This window comes from Python bivittatus, unplaced genomic scaffold (assembly GCF_059951505.1).
Source record: "Python bivittatus isolate LINGU-HERP-01145 unplaced genomic scaffold, Pbiv_v1 ctg000330_np1212, whole genome shotgun sequence".
Taxonomy (NCBI): Eukaryota; Metazoa; Chordata; class Lepidosauria; order Squamata; family Pythonidae; genus Python; species Python bivittatus.
In genome coordinates this window covers 43634681-43658603 of record NW_028277058.1, presented here as the reverse complement: position 1 = coordinate 43658603, position 23923 = coordinate 43634681, and the positions used below count along the sequence as shown (strand labels likewise).

General features: G+C 37.6%; 1 protein-coding gene across 1 annotated transcript in view; it reads left to right on the top strand.

Moving 5' to 3' along the window:
- Positions 1 to 23923, top strand: part of MYBPC1 (myosin binding protein C1) — a 73224-nt gene that overhangs the window by 8134 nt on the left and 41167 nt on the right. The window contains exons 4-13 of the mRNA XM_088141515.1: positions 486 to 518; positions 893 to 916; positions 2077 to 2112; positions 3983 to 4072; positions 6186 to 6334; positions 7449 to 7566; positions 11229 to 11277; positions 15327 to 15383; positions 19227 to 19393; positions 21217 to 21349. Of these exons, the coding sequence (XP_087997641.1) occupies positions 486 to 518; positions 893 to 916; positions 2077 to 2112; positions 3983 to 4072; positions 6186 to 6334; positions 7449 to 7566; positions 11229 to 11277; positions 15327 to 15383; positions 19227 to 19393; positions 21217 to 21349 (856 nt within the window). The remainder of the gene's footprint in view (positions 1 to 485; positions 519 to 892; positions 917 to 2076; positions 2113 to 3982; positions 4073 to 6185; positions 6335 to 7448; positions 7567 to 11228; positions 11278 to 15326; positions 15384 to 19226; positions 19394 to 21216; positions 21350 to 23923) is intronic.

Genomic DNA, 23923 nt, shown 5'->3' with positions numbered 1-23923 from the left:
ATCTCTTAAATTGCAGTCTTCTACTTGGAAGAAAAGCCTTTTGAACTCAGTAGGCATGCATACAACATTTTGTAAGGCTGGGTTCCCACAACATACTGAACACTGTACAGTATAGGTTAGCAAAACACAATTGCTGTGTCCATGCAGCATGCTATATCCAAAAACATAAACCCAGATTGTGGCTGAACATGATGGCCTGTTTCACATAATATGCTATGACAATAGCTACATTCCTGCAACAGGCTGAACCATGATCTACCCATGATCTAGCATGTTATGCAAACCCAACCCTGTGTCTTAATTTTGACAGAAACAATAATAGTTACATTGTTTTTACCTAGACATCTTAATATGAATGAAGAAAAATCATTGTTGGATTTCAGCACTTTTTGTTCTTTTTATTCTTATTATATTATTTTTACCTCTTAAAAAAACCAAAAAAGTCATGATGATGAATGTATCTATGGTACACATTTTACTTGCAGACGGGAACGTCATTGAAACAGCATCTTCTTCAGGTCAGATCTGTGGTTGACCTTGATTTTCATTGTGACTTTTTTGTATTCCATTTCCCTCTTCAGTTTTTGTATTTTGTATCTAACAAACACAACCATTTTGAAAACTCCCATTCAAACCCATGTTTTAATAATAGATTACACGTCATATCCCATTTTTGTATTTGCGTGAAGCATTAAAGTTGACCACTTCAGCTGCTCGATCCCATAAAGCTTTTTCCATAAGTTTACCCTTGTCATTACCTGCTCCCCAGCTATCATGGTTTCCCCTTCCTTCTATTACAGGTTTCTTGTTTTCATTCATTTTTACTAAACTACATTGTTGCTTTTTCTTGCCACAATTCTCTATTTTACCTGTTATGTATTTCTTTTTACAGATGAAGAGGATTCTTCAGCAGCAGGTTAGAAGGATTATTCCATTTAATGCTATATAATGCTGGGATAAAATATAAAGAGGTAGTAAGGTTCAGTGCTTCTGCTCCCAATTCCATCTAACAGAAAGTAGATGCGTTAGTAAATTCATTTACTTTTGAAAAAATTGAAAAAATTTCAAGTTGATTTCACTTCAACTCCCCTAATACTTTAAAGAGAGACTTTAAAAGACTGTCTTTTAAAAACCTGCTATCCTTAATGAAGAAATGTATTTCAAAATATCTTAAGGAAGATTTAAAAAAAATAGCCTAACATTTATTTGTTATACATAATTTCTTTATCATGATGAAACTCAAGAACAGGAAACTTATGATCATTAGGTTGATTAATGAGAATATAAATGGTTCTGCTGGATCTGGTGAAAAGTCTATGATCAGAATTAGAATAGCCATAAACATCCGGGGGGAAGCAAGGAATGGGGTAAATGATCATCCAGGTGTCATGATATCATCATACAAATGATGCAAGCTGTGTGCTTGTGTCAGATAGCATGACATGAATAATTGCACCATTTACGTAATGATGTCATGACAGCTATGTCATCATTTTAACGTCACTGTTGTTGACACCTATGCCAACCAGGGTGCAGAAAGAAGCCATTATGGGGGCATTCTCTGAAATTACTAGGAGATGGAATTAAGGAATCCACACTCTTTTGTGCCCCTGGAATGAGAAAAACATATGCCAGTCTTGAAGAGTCCATAGTTCAAATTTAAGAACAAAACAAAACAGATGATGTTCTTCTCTATCTTCTTCCCTTCTGCTCTGCTGAGGCCAGGGTTTAGGAAATATTTTCTAAGGCTCTACCATAGCCACCCAAAATCTTTTGGAGTGGGCAGCCATAATAAATTTAAATAATAATACCACCACTAATAGAATTCCTTTCCACAGGTAGGATTGCTCTACCCATTATCATACCCATGTGGGGCTCAAACACCAACTTGCTCAGCTTTGACAAAATTACTGCAGTGATATACTTCCCATTGTCCCCTTAAACAATCCCATTATAGTGTACAATTTCTTCATTTCTTTTAACATAGGATGTGTCCACAATCCTACATAGCCAATTAAACAATCAAGATAATAACTTTTGAATGTTGATATCATCCAGTTTATGCTTACTTTTCAGACGGAAAAAATAAACCTGGAGACAGAAAGGACTCAGGTGAGATACACAAAATCAGAAAGGAAGAAGAGAAAACTCAAGACATTCCAATTTTCTCATTTCCTATTAACAATTTTTTTTGTAGCTTACTTTTTCAGTTTCGATGTGGTTTATACTCATGATAACTTTTCATTTTTGTTTTATATTTGTTACAGATCTAGATAAAGAGCCTGCTTCAAAGACTCCTGAAGTCCTAATGTGCAAACACAGCTTCTTATGAGCAGGGGCTTCCCCACTCTTGTCTCTGGAGTGAAGTTAGAAGCCTCCAATCACATGAAGCTTTGGAGTACATTAGTGCATAGTGATATTTAAATGAACTGTGATATATGAAATGCATTTGGAAAAACTAAACACAGACCTTTTTTCATATACCACTGGAACTTATTTTTACAGTGGAAATATTAAAACAAAAACAAAACCTATTTTAAATATTTCATATTTGGAGAGCTATTTCTTATTGATTTGTTTAGCAAAATGCATTATTCTTTTGAATTAGTTATCAAATATATTATATTTGACATAGAAGGTATGTATTCAAGCTATTTTGATGTATTATTTTTCTTCCCTCAGGATTATACTGCAGACTAAGGATTATATAATTACTGAAGTATATAGCTGAAAGAAGGGAGTCATCTCTAAGATGAGTTCCTTCACAGAGAAACACACATAGACCAGCCTGATTATTGATGAAGACATTTAGTAGCAACACTTGCAATAAAAACTTATCACGTTTTTGCCATGTAGTCTAGTATACCTTGCATATGATACAGATAGAAATATGATAAAGTTTGGTACATTCATCCATCTAACCATCACTCTTTGGGAGTATACCAGTACTTATATATAAGCAACAGTCACCAGTCAATTGTCCATGACCTATGTATGGATCCAAATGCCGGTACCAGAAGCTGTTGGAGTACAGGATGCATGGAGTAGGGGAATTTCTCTGCTGGTTGTTGAAACCTCTCTGCAGGTTTATTATTAAAAAGGCTATTCTTAGTTATCCTCTTTTGTCTCATAAGATGACCCAGGCTTTAATATTCACCACCCCACAAAGTTGGCCAGAGGACATAAAGTTATGACCATAAGATACATATTAACATGCAACTTTCTATAGCCCAGTATACTTCTTAGATTCCAGTAGCATATATCTGTCTAGACTCTAATCCAGAGATTAATATCTTGTACATACCAAACATATGTCTGCACATGCAAGGGATTATATGAAATTTGTCTTCTATTGAAAGGATGGAAGAGAGCTTTCACCAGTAGGATAACTCCTGGAACAGCTGATATGGAGGAACTATTCCGCCAGGCAAAAGAATTTTACATTTTTCTCAGGCAAGGTCAAGGATTAGAAATTGAAAGACTTATTTGCTATTGCCCAATACTTTATAGTTAGCCAGTAGGGATCTGGACTTCATCTCTGACATTCAGCACTAAGTTTTCCACCTCTTTTGGATCCGGGGATAGAATTTTGCTTAGTTGCCACGAATCTATACTTTGAGTCCTGACATGCATGTCCCCAAGACTCCACTTTCATTCTACAGCTGGGTGCAACCTAGAAGTGAGATGGGATCACCATGCTATGTGCCTTAAGGCTTGAAACACAAGGAAACATGCTGTGTTCACTGTTAAAACAATGAAGCAGTTCAAGATCAGTTACAGCTCAAATCATAAGTGTGTGCTCTATACGACGTGTAACTCCTCTTATTTCAGTAACCTCATCTTACCCTGAAAGAGAGTTCTGGGGAGTGCGTGTCTATTTTTAAGAAGTAATATTAAAGCTGAAAGAAAGAACCCAGGTAAGCATTGTTTGACTAAAAGGTTCATTCTGATAATAGTTAATTTCCCTTATTTTCTATACTAGTATGGTCTGCAGGAGAAGAAGGAGAAAAACAAGATTCCCAGAAATCTGTTTTATTTGTTGAAAAACCAAAAGGTGGATCAATTAGTGTAGGTAAGTGTAAAAAGAACCATTATACCTGCAATCCTATTCATATCTAATTGGCAAAAAGGGACTTACTTCTCTGAAAGCATGTATCAGGTTGCACATGTATGCCTTATAAAGTTCACTTGTATATACTATGATTATAAATTAACATTTCTCAGGGACCTCTAGTCAGTGAATGTGAATATAATAAAATCATACAATCATACAACTCCCTCACCCACCCCCAACATTCAATCAGAATCTCCCTTCCATAAGTTAAAGCTATTATTCCATGTCCTGCATCCCAGAATGAGAAGAACTTGTCTTGACCTTCCTCAGGGTGACATCCTTTCCAGCCTTGTAAGAGTACTATCAGATTTCCCTTCAGGCATATTTTCTCAAGGCTAAACTTACCCGCCACTTTAAATCTCTTTTCCTAGGATTTAGCCTTTAATCCCTTGATCATTTTCATTGTCCTTCTCTGAACCTGTACCAATTTCTCTCCACCCTTAAAGTGTGGTGCCCAGAATTTGCTGTTGATACAGCCTAAAATTGCATTTTTGCTGTTTTTTTTGGGGGGGGGCAGCTATATCTCTCGGCTAGTTCATGCTGAATTTGGAATCCACTATTTCTCCAAGCTCTTTTACACAAATACAGTTACTCCTATCCTATATATATATGCATGTGATTTCTGTTTTTCAAGTGAGGAACTTTACAGTTTGTCTCCACTCAGTTTCATGTTACTTTCTATCCATTTTTCTTTTAACCAATTGCTTTTCTGACATCTGGGCTACCTACCTGTACTCTTCCTTTGGCTCTTTTTCTTCTTTCTGTATCCTTTCATTTTCAGTAAGCTTTACATGTAGCCCTGCAGAGATGACACTATACAGGTCATAAAGGCATAGCAATGATGCAGTTGACCTAATTGTGGTACTTCATGTTGTTCTGGGGCCTTTTCTACTACCTCCAGGAGTGGGAAAAAGCAATGAGTGAAATGAGTGACCATACCCCCCCCACACCCCACACACCCCCATCCCCCCTTCAGATCTCTATAAATACCCACAAAAGGGTCACATCATCCTGGGCACAGAGAGAACTGCTCCTGTCTGTGCTCCTGCTCTCTGAAGATGCCGGTCACAGGTGCTGGCGAAACGTTAGGAAACAAAACTTCCAGAACACGGCCACACAGCCCGGAAGACCCACACCAGCCAGTGAGTGAAATGTTAAAGAAAACCCCCAAGCAACTTGTCATGAAGTGATGCAGCAGGTTCTTTAAAAGCAGATGAATGTGTTGCCTAGTCAAGCACCTTCAAAAGACCCCCTCCATCACTTCAGCTATTGGAACTCAATGCTAGGTTGAAATTATGCACATGAACCTTTCTCTACTTCCACTTCCTGTTGCCCAGCAATCAGATCCTTAGATAGGGGCTGGATACTGTTTCTTTTTCCCTGTTTCTCATGCAACAAATGAACCATAGTTTAATCACGTGCTTGAGGGCTCTAGGCTCCCTTCTGTTGAATGAGGAGATTTCTTTTAACAAAAATTTAATGAAATAAATAATTTGGTATTGAAATCTCTTTTTTTTAATTAATTTTTACTGAAGAGATTTTTTTACAAAGTAAAAACAATACAAATTTTAAAAAATAAAAAAAGTAAACGAAGAGTGATAAGTAAATAAGAAAGAAGTAAAAGAAAAACGTCAGAGAAGAAAGAAAAAAAGAAGAAAGAGATATAAAGCAGCAGCTCCTGATCTTCTTTACACAGTTATAAATGCATTTATATTTTATTCTCTCTATATATAGTTTTATCGTAGCTCCCTTCTTTCCATATTCTACCCTTTCTAATCATCAAACTTATAAGTCACAAGTTCATTTTTTTCTGGTTTCAGCAAAAAGTCCACAAGGGATTTCCAGTCACTGACAAATGTAGTTTTTGTCTTTTCCCTAATCAAACAAGTCAATTTTGCCATCTCTGCAAATTCTGTCATTTTCGCCAACCATTCCCCCGTTGTGGGTATTTCAGAGTCTTTCCATCTTTAGAATTTGGTATTTAAATCTCATTTAGATGTGTATAGTTTTTAGATATTCCCTATTGATTAATTCCATGTTGGTTTACATTGGTTGGCTTGCTTGTTTTCAGGGCAAAATATCACATTCATAGCCAAAGTAGAAGCTCAGGACCTTCTTCGGAAACCAACTATTAAGTGGTTTAAAGGAAAATGGATGGACTTGGCAAGCAAAGTAGGAAAGCACCTTCAACTAAAAGAAACATTTGAGCGACAAACCAAGGTATATATAGATGATCTTTTTCAAAATATACCAGAAGGTACAGATTTATCTTTTTTTTTTTTTTTTGGAGTGTACAGTCCATCAGCTTTGAAGTCAGGTCAAGGGATTTTAATTTCCTAGATAATTCTACAAGTTATCAGGTAAACTTGGGGTGGGAATGCCTATATATGCCTTACGAGATGTGCAAGATCCCTGCATACAGAATGTGTGAACTTGTCTCAACTAGGGATGCATGAAAAATGACATGATAATACTTGAATTAATGTATGGATTCAGCAATGGATATCCATTAAGTTTTGTATGGTATAACCTAATTCTCAGTAGTTTTAATTAGAGCTCTGCTGTGACTTGAGATAAAACCCAGACCCAGAATAAATTGGGTTAATTTGAGGCAGATTTTATTCACTTTGTTTTTAACCTCCATCAAGTTTTGCCCCCAAATTGTCATTTGGAATTCTGCTAACTTGCAGATGTTAGCACCATAATAAGTACACCCAAAAAGGAGACAATTTAATGGTGTTGGCTGGGTGGGGAGCATTTGTCTAAAATGATTTGCTTCGAAGAAAAGAAAGAGGATATGGGATTCAGTGATCAAAATGATTCTTGTGAGTACACAATTATGGATTGCCTTAGACTCAGCCTTTCAAATGGATAGTGAGATCAAAAGGACAGGTCATCACAGGCACTGATTAGATAGTGAAGGAGAAAAAATGCAGAAATCAAGGTTCAACAAGATGGAGGTAAGTCCCGGGCAAATTGTGAGTTCATAATATTGCTGGGACCTGGGGAGTTGCTGTAATCAAAAGGATAACCTATGGCAGATCTGGACTCAGAATAAAGTTATAATCTAATCTGAGAGACCCAGAATTGCTGTCATCTAAATGGATGGCCAGAAGAAAGTCAAGATGGGGTTGGAAATGAATTATTGGCACATTAGTATGGCAAAATAACAGAACTGTAACTGAGAACATATGCAAGAGAAGTAGAAAATGAATCCATTTCATTATGTCAAAATACAAGATGCACATAAGTAAGCATGTGTGCATGTGTGTATTAGTTTCCAATTATTCTTGTGATTTTATATGAGTAATTGCATTATATCTTTGGATTTCAGATTTATACATTTGAGATGCAAATAATCAAAGCTAAGGAAAATTATGCAGGAAATTATAGATGTGAAGTAACATATAAGGATAAGGTTGATAGCTGTTCTTTTGATCTGGAAATCCATGGTAAGAATCCTTTTTATATTTCTTTTTAAATAATGAATATATGTCATATATTGGGATAAAAACTTCTTTTACCAGAACTGGCCCTGAACTTATTTTCCTATAGCCACGTTAGATTTCAGCTCCCATAATTCTACAGCCAGAATAGATTAACTCTGGGCAAATGGGATTATGGAAGATGAAATCTAGAGACATCTTTCCCAGGTTTGGAAAGGCCACTTTATATTTATGTAAATTTCAAATGGCCCCCAGGTTAAGTATTTTCTTCCATATTTTAAAAGTATCCTTCTGTATTTTAGGCACTATTCAGAGATAGTGAGCAGAAGCGTGCTTTCCTGAATAACATTTTAGAGCTGGAACTTAAATCTACCTTAAAAAGGGTTAAAAGAGGCTTTTGATCTGGCACTGTGAAGTAGGGTTAAGGAAACTGAACTCAGAAAGAAACCAAAGAAAAGATCAAGAGACTCATAGGAGATAAAAGCGTCAAGAATGGAGCAGAGTATCAGTTGTCAGACCCAATATATTTAGAACCAAATGAGTACTTCACCCCTAGAATTTTGCACCTCTGTCTCCATTTCAAAAAGATGTCAATCATATCTGGAAATAAGAATGGTACCAATATATTGTGATAATTTGGCACCTAGTTCATAACCTAGGCTTTTAAATCCTAGGGTATAAAAGATTCCTGACAAAGACTTTTCAGGATACAAGCCCATTGAATCTGATAATGGGTCTAACTAAAACATCCAGGAAGTCCACAAGGAGAACCTTCCAAAAGTCTACAAGGAAGACTAAGGGTCCATTGCTTTTCTCTACTGCTATTGTTGCATCCCAGCAACTGGTATTGAATAGCTAAGTGCTTCTGAATGTGAAGGTTTCATGTAACATTTTGGCTAGTATCCATAGAAAGTTCTATCTACCCTCCACCATCTTTTAAAACACTCACTTTCATTCACAGTTGGCTGGAAAAATAATTCAGAATATCTTTGAGTTGATTAGCTCCTTGAAGCAATTATTTCTGAAGTCTTTATATTTGGAAAAATGTATGATGAATAATAGTGCTGACAGTTCAAGACTATAAATTTATCCTTTATGAATGTCAAAAAACAGCTTTCATCTTTGTATTGTCGAAGTCTTTCACGGCCGGCATACGATGGCTGGTGTGGGTCTTCCGGGCTGTGTGGCCGTGTTCTTGAAGTTTTGTTTCCTAACGTTTCGCCAGCACCTGTGACCGGCATCTTCAGAGTGCAGGAGCACAGAGTTGCTGGGCACAGAGAGAACTGCTCCTGTCTGTGCTCCTGCACTCTGAAGATGCCGGTCACAGGTGCTGGCGAAACGTTAGGAAACAAAACTTCAAGAACACAGCCACACAGCCCGGAAGACCCACACCAGCCAGCTTTCATCTTTGCTTGAGCAAAGGCTTTTCCTGTTACCAGATGAAACCTCAAAAGAAAGGGTATTAAGTCTTGAACTCTGTTGGAAGCAAACTCTTCCCATCCTTGTAGACAAAAAGATGAAATAAAAGGCCAGCAGATTTTAAACTCTTTTAGCTTAGGTATAGACTAGTTTACCAAAAAAGAAGAAGAAGAGCTTATACAGACATGTATGCAGAACTCTCTTCATATTGCATGATGAATACATGGTGACTTAGAACCACCAAAAAAACAGGAGTGTCTACCATTAACACATCCTATTCTACATTTTTCTAGGAGGGTGAAGCAATTGCCAGGAGTCAACTGGCAATCGACTCCAAGGCACCAAAAAAAAAAAAAATGGTCCTATGGGAATCTGGGGCATATAGTTTCTTTATTTATGGATTGAGACTATCCAAAATCAAGGATTTTGTTCCTCAGAATGCTACAAGTCTAAATCCTGATTGCTGACCATGTGGCTTCAGCTGTCAAGAACATCTAGGCAAGCCTTCCAAATATCCAAGACTTCCAGTAGTTTGGCAGCAAACCCATTAGATGTTCATCCTAGCAAAACAAGCCTACCAGATTACCAAGGTCAGCATCCTCATTAATCAGCCAGGGGATCAGGACACAATCAATCAATCAATCAATCAATCAAATCTTTATTACGGTCATAGATCAGCATAGATCAGGGCACGTTAATGGAATATCTAGCAGCTGACAGCCAGCTAACCAGACAAACCACAACCTCTGACTCCATTCAGAAGCACACTGGCAAGTAGCCAACCTCTTGGCAGACATAAGCTTTCTGCAAGAGTGAATTGTTTTATCTAATTACATGGCTAATCAACACAAGGTGAAACTGAACTCTGCATTTACCAGTTTATTCAGATGTTTTACTGACTTCTAAAGCCATTTTTTCAATGAGTATGAAAAATCTGATACCCAGTTTATAGAAACACTTATGATTTATTTTAGATTTCCTGATTATATAATCTTATCCTCTATTTCTTAGTCCACTGTTATTTTTAGCTGTAAGAAAGAGATTTTTTTTCCCCCAGGAAAAATCAAATTATATCTAATTTGGGATTTTTCTGTGGCAGCATAAGGAGCATGAAATGAACTCCCTGGAGTTCTTAATATTTTTCACACCCTCCTATAAAAGGAGATATGAGAACAAAGGAAAAATTCTTCACCTTTATTACTGTTAGGAGGCTTCCTGTCTGATCCTAAGAGTAGACCTCATCCAGAAGAGTTCTCTGTAGACATTTTAAAGATGGCTGCCAAGTTCCCAGAATGGTTGGAATCCAATCATATGCTTGGTAGAATAGAATGGGAAATATCCTTTCCTCCCACAACCCTCCAGGCACTTTTCAGAAACTGCTCCAGGGGATTCTCCTGTCTTCCAGAGCAGATTTGAAAGGCCTTCCAGATGGGGGAAAACAGAGAAACTGTGTTAATAGAAGTCTGCTTGTACAATGTTGGATTCTATCCACTCTACTTTCATGTCATTTTACTTTGTTTCTAGTTATCTAAATATCTACCATCTTTAGAATGACAGCTGCAACCATTTTTAAAATATATTTGCATATATACACACAAACCTAATCACTGCAAGATGAAACTCTTTTCATCATTGAAGGTTATAAATTATATTCCATCATGCAACTGTAGTGTAGGATGGTAGGTAGATTTTTTCAACCCAGCCTGGCCTGAGAGGGAATGACTGACCCAAAGTATCCAGGGGGCTTCTATGCCTACAGAGGACTAGAACCTGGGTCTCTCCACTCTGAGTCTAGCATTTAACCACTGCACCACACTGACACTTTCTCTTCTTTATTCTGGCTTCCTCTCCCCCCCCCCCCCGTATATAATTTCATTGCTTATTATATTTGATTACATTGCAGATTCAGGCTTGCAAATTTGCTTTCATTTTATGAAGTGTCTCTTCCATTGCTCTCAATATTTATCATTTCAGGTAAAGAGTTATGAATAATGAATTCCACTGCAAAGAAATTTATAATACTGTTCAGAGTTGGATCCTTTTGTCACTTGCCAATAGGATTCTATTCACCATGTATACATGATTAGGTGGGCTGCCAAAATCAATACATAATATTGAACTAACACCACGTGGGCCATATCACATTCTAAATCAGATATATGTCATGTATTGCATAGTCACTCTGTGCCCAGGTTTAATACTTGACAAATTACAAAAATTAAACATTCAATTTTTATTTCATTTTGTAGAAGTAGAATCTGCGCCATCAATAGATATCCGGTCTGCATTCAAAAGAAGGTAATTTTAAGTGATCTTGGAAACTTCTTCAGTAATAGGTATTGAAAACATTGCACACGTTACACTATCTTTAAAAACCCATTATAGGAAGTAAGTAGAAACAAAGCTAAAATGAGTGGCTACTCTGATTGTCCCCCACAGAACCCCTTCCCTGACTTTTCTGTTCCCAAGCTGGTCAGCTTAGCTCTAAGTAGAGATCACTACATCTCTGTTGCTAGTGCTAGCCAAGAGGCAACCATTGGAAAGAAGAAGAAACAAAGTCCCCACCACTACGATTTCTAGCAACTCTGCACAAATTCTCTACTGCAGTTCTGCCACAGGAATGCTGGGAGGAAGGAAGATGGGGAAGATGTTTCTAATTATGGGGATGTATGTTTGTATATGTCTGAGAAATGAGAAAGGCTCAAACATCCTTAGCAACTTCCAATTCTCCACAAAGCAGTTGAAAAACATGAACAACAAGGTGTTTGGAGGTGTGGGTATGTGTGTGTGCTAATTTAAGAGCTCCTTCTTCATCCTCTCCTGTCTCCTTGATTCTGGCCAGTGAGATCAGCTTACCATAAGTGTAACTTGGTTTTACAATGTCTTGAATATTTGGTTCAGATCAAACAGCAGGTAGTATATCTGAGCTCAAAAATGTTGCTACTGCCTTCTGAAATTATCTGATTGTGAGTTCTATGACTCCTACAGATTTAGGGTGAATTCCTGGAAAATTTGTGGGGATCTGCTCCAGATATGGAAAGACTCTGTAACCCTCTCTTCTCTGCTATATTTCACGAGGTCATTAATTGGCCTCCACTGAGACCAGATATTCTACCATAGAAAACATGCATTGCTACTAAGCCAAGAAGGCAAGGAGGACTATCTCTTTCTGCCAACTAATTTGCAATGATACGGTCTCCTTTGACCAGCCATACCTACATGGCCTGATCACTTCAACAAATTAAATAACCCCAGAAAAAGGTGCAGCCAACAGAGAGTGTAAATCAGTTGTAGAGCTTACATTTCCTAACACTTCCTTCACTTAAGAAGCAGTTGAGAGGAATGATTTTGTCTGAGACCATGAACAGCTGCTGCCAGTTAGAGCAGACTGTAAGATTTAAGCTTACAGACAGCTTGGCCAGCTGTAAAGTAAAAAAAACAATTAAGATTCTGACTCAGAGATATATTATGAAATGGCTTTCTATGGTTTAAGACCATTTAGTTGCACCACATATAAGGAGCATCACATGTCTCAGAATTATTCAGACTTAATAACTTCTTAAAAAGCTGGTGCCACAAGGGAGAAATATTATGAACATTTTAATAAAATAATCTTTCCTTAAAACTCCTGATTACATTTCCTATACAGAGTACTTCCTATACTTTTTGTGACTATTGGACCATTAGTCCCTTGTTATTAAAGAAAGCCATCTGAGCAGCTGAATCCTTTGTTGACACAACTACCCCCTGTCCAGCTCCATGTAGAAACTGTGACCTCCCTACTCCTTCACACAGTCAGAAGGACTCAAATGTTTTCAGACATTCAAGCATTTGATTCTGCACAAACTTGAAGCTTCTCTATTTCTTTTTCCTGCCAACATCCAGGTTCTAAGTCAGGCATTGTAGGGAGCCAAGGAGATGACTTTGGAGAAAATATTCAGAAGCTGTTACAAAAACCAAAAGTTCAGAAGCATGCCTTGAGCCTTGGAAAGGAGAAAGTATCTGGAAGAGACTCAGGCTGGCTCCTCCCTGACTCCTTGTGGTATAAGATGGAGGGAAGGGAAAACACAATCAGACTTGCATATATTCTTTGAATATAGCCTATCTCAAGAAAGCATAGTTCTAGTCCTCTTGTGGAGTCTGTTTCCTGATCTGGACAATCTCAAAGGACTGACAGGCATTCATTTTTAACTGGGCAGTGCAATTGCAGAAGAATGCTTTTATAAAGCTTAAAAGGAACTTTTATACCCAACAGAAAACAATGGTTAATGGCATCCTCAATACCAAATTAACTTTTCTTAGTATTTTTTAATAAACAGGAATTTTAGATTCTGTTTCAGGAAAATACAAATTGTGATTTCAATTTTTTAAAAAGACAAGACTACTCAATTTCATTTGTTCCAGTACTCCATCTAGTGTTATTTCTGGTGACTTTGGGTTTCGATGTTGGAACTGATGGAATGGAAGAGAAATGGAGGGATCAGAATAAATGTGGGTTGCATATGCATTAGTGCACAGGGGATAGAAAGTTTTATCTGTGCAATTGATTGATTAATTGATTATGTGCCATCAAGTCAGTGTTGACTTTTAGCAACCACGTAGATAGATTTTCTCCATGACAATCTCCCTAACCTGGTCCTTCAGATCTTCCAGTGCTCATTGCTGCTGTAATTGAGTCTACGCACTTTGCTGATGGTCATCTTCTTCTTTTCTTTCCTTCCACTTTCCCAGCATTAGAGCCTTCTCCAGAGAGCTAAGTCTTCACATAATGTGACCAAAGTAGAATAATTTGTGCCTCAAGTGAGAACTCTGGGTTGGTTTATTCAATGAGCCATTTGTTTGTTTGTTTGTTTTTTGGCTGTCCATGGTATTCTCAGTTTTCTCCAACACCAAATTTCAAAAGTGTCAACACCTTTTCTATCCTGCTTCTTCAAAGTCCAACTTTGCCAAGTTCAACACTCACACCGAGTGCCACTGGGAATACCATTGCCTGCATTATTCTGACCTTTGTAGGCACAGACACATCCTGACATCTGAATATCTTTTTCAAGGCCTTCATGGTTGCTCTACCAAGTACTAGCCTGTATTTATTTCTTGACTGCTTATTCCTTTACTGTTGATGGTTGATCCTAAAAGCAGATGCTATCTCCCACTTCAATATCTTCACTGTCAAATCTAAGGCTGGTTGTTGTACCTGTTGTCATTAGTTTGGTCTTCTTTAAATTTAACCTTAGTCCTATTTTTTTTCACTGTGTTCTTTGGTTTTTATTACTAGAGCTTGCAGACCCTTTGCATTTTCAGCTATCAGAGTAGTGTCATTAGCATAGCACAGGTTATTGATGTTTCTTCCTTCAGTTTTAAAACCACACCCATCTTCTTCCAATCCAGCTTCCCTTAATATATATTCTGTGTATAGGTTGAATAAATAGGGGGAGAGTATAACATTTTTTCTCATTCCTTAGCCATGCAATAGGAAGAGAGAATGCCCCATTCACACACAGACAAATCAACAACCCAGCTGTCCCTTTTTTTTATTAGATACTAGTTATGCATTTTCCCAGTCATTGTACAGCAAGCCGGCCTGGTTTCTACATAACCAGCTTTTTATCTCCTGAAAAGCTGGATTATCTTCAAGATGCTGAATTCAGTGCCTAGGGAATCCTTAGAGAAGCAAAATGCATTAAGTGCTATTTATAAATATTGCACGGATAGTGTTAATGCTCAACATGTTTTAGAAATGAATTGGTCTATATTTAATCCATCTTTCCCCATGGCCGCCCATCTTTAAAATCATGCAACACATTATGCATGTGAGAGAGATAGGATCTCAGTTTCTCCTTGCTAACTAGTTTAAAAGAAACTTAACTTATTTTATACAGTTTTGCATTGTTTCGTGCAGCATAGATAACAATGCAAATATTTGATTTACACTTAAAACTGAGTTCAGCACAAGCCCTTTGTTTTTTTTAGGTAGGCACACTGGAAGATGTTAAAACAAAGCCCTGTGTGCTAACTCACCTTCCAACACGTTTGTGTTACACAAACATATAACACAAATTGGGGCAAATTTATGATTCAGCTTACAAGAATTTGCCTGAACAGGTATAACTTGGAGCAATGCAAATCTTTGTGTTCATGTTTCACAAGGGCTTGTTAACAGAAGTTGTAAATCCTGTGAAAAAGAATACAAATTTGTGTTGACGTAATAGTCTTTCTTGTGTGTCTGCATATATATTGCATTGGTAGGGCACCTAGGATATATGCAATATGTGTTGTTTGACTTTCTGCATATTAAATGAAGACTTGATCTTTTTTTGTTTGTTTGTTTGTTTGTTTATTAATAACAGTGGTGAAGGACAAGACGATGCAGGAGAACTTGACTTTAGTGGTCTCCTGAAACGTAGGTGAGAACCAAGTAATGAAGTGAACAAATGTTTATTCAAACTGGTTAAGTTCGTGCACAGAAAATGGCAGGTGTAGAGTTAACACATTCAAACATGCTATCATTGCTTCTTTTCCTTTATTTTACAAAAGCTGAATTCTCAAAAGAACAACGCTTGCTCAGATTTAAGCCAGTTGTCAGCACGTTGACAAGAAATCACTTAAGTCCTAGGATATAATACTCTTTCTTACACGTGATACCATATTTTGCTTTAATAACCCTGAATATCTCAGAAAAGTTAAGTTATAACATGGGATGAGGTCTTTCTGTGTTTGTTTCGTCTTGCATGCTATTTTTCCCTACACGGGGATGAGAAATTCAAACAATTGATCCTGGTATGGAAGTTTTAAAAAGAGAAAATAAAACTAATCTTGAGAACTTATTTTCAGGGACCACAGATGCAACTGCAGCATTTTAAGCTTTTTCGTAGCCTGCTTTCTGCTAGATGTTACAAAATGATTTACTGAATTCTAATAGTACATGCTTTCATTATGTGACTACAAACATAAGCATCTCTCTGGAATTTGAGAAGGTATTATAAAATGAGACACATGGAAACATTTTTTAAAAATTTAGAATAATCCAAGAAGCTGTCAGCTGTACTTAAAATCCTGAGATATGAATAACAATATGAACAAGTGTTCAGACATTTGTTTGTTTTTTTACATATGGTTTCAGTTTTCAACACCCTATTCTGCTCAATAGGCTACAAGAACAATTCTACTCAGTTAAGGCTCCAAGACTGAGATCCCATTCAGACTTACCCGTGAAGAAGGTACATACAGCGTCCTGCAATGTTTCTTTTCATTTCTTTTCCTTTTAATTATATTGTGAGCTGCCAAGAGTCACTTGGAGATGGGTGGTGCCTAAATTGAACTATTTTATTTTGTGCCTTTGAGTCAATGTTGACTCCTGGCAACTGGCTGGACAAGTCCCTGCAGTTTTCTTGGCAAGATTTCAGAAGAGGTTTGCCCTTGCCTCCTTCCTAGAGCTGAGAGAGAGTGACTGGCCCAGGGTCATCCAGCTGGCTTCGTGCCTAAGGCGGGACTGGAACTCATGGTCTCCTGGTTTCTAGCCTGGTGCCTTAACCACTGCACCAAACTGGCTCTCAGTGAATTAATTAAATAAAAACAAACCTGTGGGATAGGCAGTGTACAAATCACAGCAGATACTGCTCTCCAATGACATCTTTAAAAAGTAAAACCAATCCTTTTTTCATTCGTTCCTGCCAGGTCTTCATGTTCTCTTTCTCTTCCCGTGTGCATATTGCACGTGTTTGGCTTCTTCTTCTTCTTCTTCTTCTTCTTTTTCTTTTTTTTTGTTGTTTCCTACTAAGATGCAACTTAACGCGTGGAAAATATTTTTATTAGAGTTTGTGAGAGTGTGAAAGGATGGCTTTGGCTGCTATTAATCTGTTGCACATGGATAGAAATGTCTCTAGATTGATGTATAGAAATATATTGCTTTATTGATCATGGGTAATCATGCTTTGAAGTGAATCTGAGGATTTCACTTAAGTATTAAAACTCAGACTTCGGTCACCAAGGTTAGGATACTGAAAATCAAGATGAACATTGAAATAGGCTTCTACTTCCTTTCTAAGCATAAGGGAATTTTGATTAATTATCCTACTTGCAATCTACTTTTCTATTTGTAACTTCAGTGCTTTTAAGACAGTGCTTATGCCAAATGTACGGTACAATTACTACATTTATTTTACTGGGTTTTTAAAGCATCCAATTCTGAAGGTCACACAATACAATTCTGCAGATTTTAAGCTGGTAATGGGGGAATATCAGTCATTTAAAAACCATTCAGTAGTGCTGACTTCCATAGAATAGAAGCCACATTACATGGATTGATGTCAGATTACATTGCAATCCATGTGAGCAACTGATAACCTGATCGTTAGACAAATGCATAACTGCATTTGTAAAATGTGAGCCTTTGCTTTGCACCAGATAGTGGCCAGATTCTAGATAAAACTGTCAATGGGAATGTAATCAACTTAATTTCAAAGGCAGGGGGACATGTGCCTAACTACATCATTCCCTGAGCAGGGAAAAAGGGGTATTAGAAGCTAGCTTGATTTAACATCTTGGTTGCAATGGACATAATAGTTAATAGCAGGACTTTAATTATCTGAGCTGCTTTTTGAATCTAAATGAATAAAATAGTTCACATATTTTAATGATTTCTGTTTTTAAAAAATCAGACCATGTTTAACAAAGTATTTTCTAGGAAGAGAGAGAAGAACTACATCATCTTCTAGAGATTTGTCTAAACAAATGAAAGATCCATCACATTATATATCCAGCAACAACGTTTTCATCCATGAGATGAAATTGTGGTTCCACCAAGATGTTGTTCTTCATTCAACTAAAGAACAAATCCTTGTGGAAGCACCACGTTCAACTAAATGAAGAGGCTGGAAAAGTTTCTTATAATGGTTTGAAAATCAGGAGGCATCTTATTATTTAAAAAAATAAAGGGGCACATCCTCATCTTGATTTCTGTTGATGGATGTGGGTGTCTTGCTGGCAGCTTCCATAGCTAGAAAGCACAGTCAGTGCACTGAAATGAAATATTGTCTCTTGAATGTGTGCTAGTTCTACAATATGCTTGTATTGTGACCTGACCTTTGGGAAGGTACTGTATGGTTTTTCAGTAAGTAGCCAAGCTCTGTAAACTCTAACTGTAATAAATAAATGAACAAATAAGCAGTAAGACACTATCATAAACATTAATACTACAGTTTAATTGCGTTGATATTCCATAGCTGCTTACAGTTTCCTTAAAATATATTGACAAGCTGAAAATGTATAATTGTAACATGTGTTGGCTCGCCATGTTGTTATACTAAAAGAACAAAAGATTTTTCTGCAGGGTGTCATTATAATACCAGCTACAGTCTGGAAACATCTAGAAAAACATTTGGAAAAATCAGGTTGGAGAAGACTGGGCTAATTTCAAAGCAAATTTGACTGGCCACTTTTTTTATTCCAGAATTATTTCAGTAAAGTTCCATGGCAAAAGTAATCTTGAAATATCAAAATATTGATCTTCAGTACTACACTTCTGATGATACTTAGAAACTGATATGAATGGCTAGTAGGCAGAATTCTTCTGAACTTGTCCTCCTTCCATGTTGATTTCTCCAGTCCATGGAGAAAAACTTAGTATGTCAGGGGAAAATAATCTAATCATCACTTTGTAAAAGAGGTATTGATATCCTTAGAATGTCTTCAAGGCTAACTTTCTTTTTGTAGGTCAGTAAATGACTTCTCATTAAGATTCAGACTGAATTTTTAATAGCATAATGGTCTATAATGAGATCCTTCACACAATGGATCTAACTAATCCATTTATTGTTAATCCCAGGCCCTTTGAAATTTTCTAAGTACATCTCACAGTTTTCTTTTCATCAGTTGAATTCCATATTTTGAAAAAACAATAGATTGGTGCAGAGCTCTAGTTTCATTCTTGTGAAATTGCATAGGTTTCAACTCAAAAGGGCTAATTCAAGATCTGTAAATTATTACCCACTGAAGACATGGGGTAAGTGTGCATCCTGCTATTCTCTTCCTTTCTGCTATTAAGATGTTTAGTCATACAAGCAAACATTTTAGCTCAAATCCATTCCTAAGCCTTGGCCTTAATACTAAGCTTAGCTAAAGCATTTCAGACATAGTCTTTCTTGGACTTGATTTCCACTTGCCCAATTCATAATGTAAGAGATCTCATTAATCTGTGCCGCATCCCTTTTCTTCTTTCTTTTCTTTTTTTAATCCTTGTTCCTGATTAGGGAAATTAAACAGGAACCAGAAGAGCCAGAAGTAGATGTGTGGGAACTCCTGAAGAATGCAAATCCCAACGACTATGAGAAGATTGCATTTCAGTATGGAATTACTGACCTGAGGGGTATGCTGAGACGGCTGAAGCGCACTCGCAGGGAAGAAAAGAAGAGTGCAGGTATTGAATGCTTGGAAAAGTTGTACCATTTTTCCCCAGGAAGCCAGAAGAAAATCTTCCTTTAAAGCTTTCAGAAAGGAATTGGTTTTAATTAAGCAACTCAGTTTCTTTTTACTGAATAAAATAAAGTTGGTCTTTGTGTACATTATGAGTTTAAGTATCCGACTCCATAGACAATGACAATTCAGCCGTCTTTCCTTCACATGTTTCTCTGAATACGTGAAGGTAAAAGGTAGGTACAGGCCAGGCCTACACCCTAGTATGCCTTCAAATCTGCTTTATGTGCCCTTCCTTTCATTCTCAAACCACCTCATACAAACACAGTGCAGTTAAGACTGAATCTCCAGAGCTCCACACATTCGAAGGGAGATAACTGTGTAGAAAGGTGTACTGAAATTCCAAAGAACATGAGACATGACATTTGTAAATCCCTAGTTTATCATTCTTATTTATTCATTTGTATTTTATTCCTTTATACCTTTTTCCTGTTTCTTTTTCTTGTTTTTTTCTATATTTTCTTCAAAATGTTTAATAAAGAAAAGAAAAAAGAAAAGATCCCCTTCAAATGTCATACTTAATGCAAGGATGCCCCAAAAACAAAAGCAGGGACAATACCAAGACCAACGTGTGTGGCCATAGCTCATTATATATTCCTAATCCTTGTACATTCATAGGAATGCATGAAAAAGTTTCCTATCTATCTACTGCTGGTTCCCATTACAGTTGCCCTATTTCCCTTTTTCATTGTTTCTGAGACATGTACCATGTACATTAAGAGTAAGAAATACTGTGTCCTTAAGCATTTAGTTTTCAGTGACTTTTGTTGAGTTCTGTGCACAAAAATACTCAGGCTGCCATCTGGGACAAAGTAGGATCAAACTCTAGTTCTCATTCTGCATATTGCAACAGGGAATTTTTAATTTATACTCTGGTTATGTCAATTCATTTTTATGGGTAAAGGTCAACCTAAGGACAAACACTGAAGTGGAAAAGAAGTTCTGAGTAGCCAATATCTTAGGAGTTAATGACATGAGAGAGAGCAGTACCGTTTTCCATTCTCCTGATGGTATATTTGGGTTGTATGGGAAGAACCAGTATATTTCTAAGGTTTCCAGATTCTCCCCAATCTCTTGAATCTGGAGAATATGGGAAGTGGCCCTGATTTCCTTCTTAATGAATGACTGCTAAGTCCAGTTTAAGGGAAGAGCTAAACGAAGTTGTATTTCAAAACACATGCTTGGATCAGATGAATGGTGAACAGAAGAACAAAATTAAGTAAATGTAGGTGAGAAATGTGGAAAGAATTGGGGAAAGAATTGAGACCCTTCCTTCTCTTTCCCTGTCCAAACTGAGTTTTGGGAAGGAAAAGTTAATTCTTAAGAAAGTTAATTTTTATCTAATGTAGGGCTGCCACATATAGGCTGCAAAAATACAGATGAGAGCAAGATGTTGTTTTGTACCTTTTTGCTACCCTGTAATAATCATCTTGAGATTTACAACTCAGATCTGGAAACCCTACTATAATATCCATTCATTCATTACCCCAGGATTCCCTACCAATTCAATGATACAAGCTACATGTGAATAGCTTTCATACAAATATATATTTTCCTGGTAATTATTTGTATTTATCTTTTCTATCAAGTTAGGATAACTTCAGCATTTTGTAAACTGCAGTGTATCATTTGAAATGTCTTACACATACTGATAAAAGAATCAGTTAGAATATGTCATTTAGACTTTGTAAAGTTAAATACAAATTTTTAGTTTCCAAAGGCTTTCTTTTTTTACTTCCTATTCCCATTGTCTTTTTCATCCAACAGCTTTTTCTAAGATTCTGGATCCTGCTTATCAAGTGGACAAAGGAGGTAGAGTCAGGTTTGCGGTGGAGCTGGCTGATCCAACAATTGAACTAAAGTGGTATAAAAATGGCCAAGAAATACGACCAAGTGGAAGGTAAGTATATGCATGTGACTTAAATATAAAGAATCTTCCTTATTCATATTCTATTGGCGGTGTTAACCATGGCTGCTATTAGGCATTAGTGAGATGAAATTCATATGTTCAGATTCATAAATATATGGGCCTGGAGAGAAGCAATCTTGGCTTTATTTATTTACTGTGCAATTTTAAAGTTTGTTGGTTGGTTGGCTGGTTTTGTGCCTTGGAATCAGTCTTGACTCCTGATGACTTTCTGGACAGGTCCACACACTTCTCTTGGCAACATCATGGAAGTGGTTTGCCACTGGTTTCTTCTGGGATGTTTTTTCAACTTTCCAATCTAAGGATTAGAGAGAGTGACTGGCCCAAAGTCACTCAGCTGGCTTCCGTTCCTAAGGGAGGACTAGAACTTGGGTCCCCTTACTCCTAGTCAACACCTTTTCCACTGCAGCACTTTGGCTCTCTACACTTCACTGGCTCTCTCAGCATTATAGATTACCCCAATCTGGGTGACATGGGCAGTCATGTGATGACACCATGCCAGCAGGGTAGAACTGACACTTTTGTAAAGATTTTTTGATGGGGGGGGGCAGTGAATAGGAAGGAAATCTTTTTGTTTGAGTGTAGTTGCATTATGTCTTTTATTTTGAAAATCTATAGAAAACTATACCATTTAGAATACAGTTACCGCCAAATGCCAACAATCTCTTGTGGCTGTAAAAATGATTTGGGAATCTATGCAACCCATTAGTTGTTGCAACAGAAAGAAAAAGAAACAGGAAGGCATAACTCAAACGAGAAGCAGATGCTCCCATAAAGTCTATCCCACTGCTCCATTTACTACCCCAGCTTTTACTCAAGGGATAGTTGAATTTAATTAATATAGTAAACGCTTGCAACCATTTTATGGCCTTTGCCATCACTAGGCTTTACCAGGGAGAAGCCATCCATCATGCAGGTCAGCTTGAAGAGAACTGACACATATCCAGTGGTCTTCACTGGATACATTTAAATTAATTATCTGATGGTCGGAGGTAAAGTGGAGCAGCATGGGTTGAAGCCAGAGAGCCTCCAAGCTTCATCCTGCAGTGCTTCTTCTCACATGCAATATGTGAAGTTAGCTATTTTTTGTTTGTGTGCTTGTTTGTTTTGAACATATGTCTAGTGGTCTTCCAGAAGACCATCAGACATGTGTCAAAAATGCCCCCTTTATCTTGTACTCCATCTTCAGGCTGGCAAGAGAAGATGGGAAGAAGCAGCTCTTTAGCTGCCAGTTGATTGGAGAACCAGCAGCAAAAGAGCAGTTTCCCCACATTTCTCTTTCTCCACTTTCTCGTGCCATCATTCCTGTTCCTAGGAGTTGGAAGGGTGACAAGAGAAGGGGGAAATTTAAGTGCAGGGAAGCAGTTCTTTGACTGCCAGCTCTCCAATCCTTTGGGTCGCTTCATGGGATCAGAGAACTAACTAAAGACCTAAACTAACTAACTAAGAACTATGAGAACTAACTAAGAACTAAAGGCTGCTTCCCTCCCAGAGCTTCTTTGCTAGCCCTTGAAGCCTGGGGATCTCCAGCCCAGTCAGGGGTGGCAGAAGTGTGGAGCAATTGCTCTTTGGGGCAGGGGGAGAGCCTGGTTTGAAAGAACCAGACTCTTCTCCTGGCAAAAGCAGAATGGCTCTGGTCAATGGTGCCCAGACAGAGGGGGCATGCCTGCAGCAGCCACAGGTGGCCAATAGGAGAATCATGGCCCTGATCATATCATGAGAAATGATTAACAAGGGATGTTTGCCCTGCATTTCGCAAGACATTTACCAAGCTGTTAAATCATGGCTGCCTCCATCTTGAGACTAAATCTACATTTTGTACTCTTCCCTCCCCATGATAAATGCTTCTAGAGAACTCTGTTTGCACCATAATCTGTGGTATGTTTGTTCTTTTCAGTAAAAGTATGGGGGGGGGGGAGATTCTGCTGAACCAATCTGAATAGCTTTGCCTTAAAAAAATTCAAATGAAGATGACTGCAGTAGGTCCTTGCTCTTGTGTAAGCTCTCTCCATCCCTGTTGACTGAGCCATGGCCATATGTTCGTTAGCAATGAAATCCAGAAGAAGGAAGGAAGCAAGGAAGGAAGATGAGCTAATTAACAGAATGCATAAGAAATTGGGTTAAGTGACTGAAATCACTTTAGTTCAGTGATTAACGTTGGATTGAAGGTGACATAAGATAGTCTTCCACCATGTCCTCTAAGTTAGCTTTCTGACCCAAGTGTGAAGGAGTTTTGATTTCAAAAATACAGTCTGTATCTCTATCTCTATCAATGCCTTCTCCAAAGCCCAGGACTTCTCTTAAGAACTAACTGACCTGAATGCACCAACTCCAGACTACTGAGCAACTGCAGGATGGCAATCAGCTTTGGTCATTACTGACCTGAAACAAATGTGAACCAATGACCTTAAGGTGAAAGGCACCATATCCCATTACCTATCCCATGAGCCATATGGCCTACCAGTAATGTTGGCTCCTTTACCCCAGCTATTATTGTACTTTTGAAAATATGTCAAGAGTGCAGGAATGGAACCTAGGCTCCTGTTA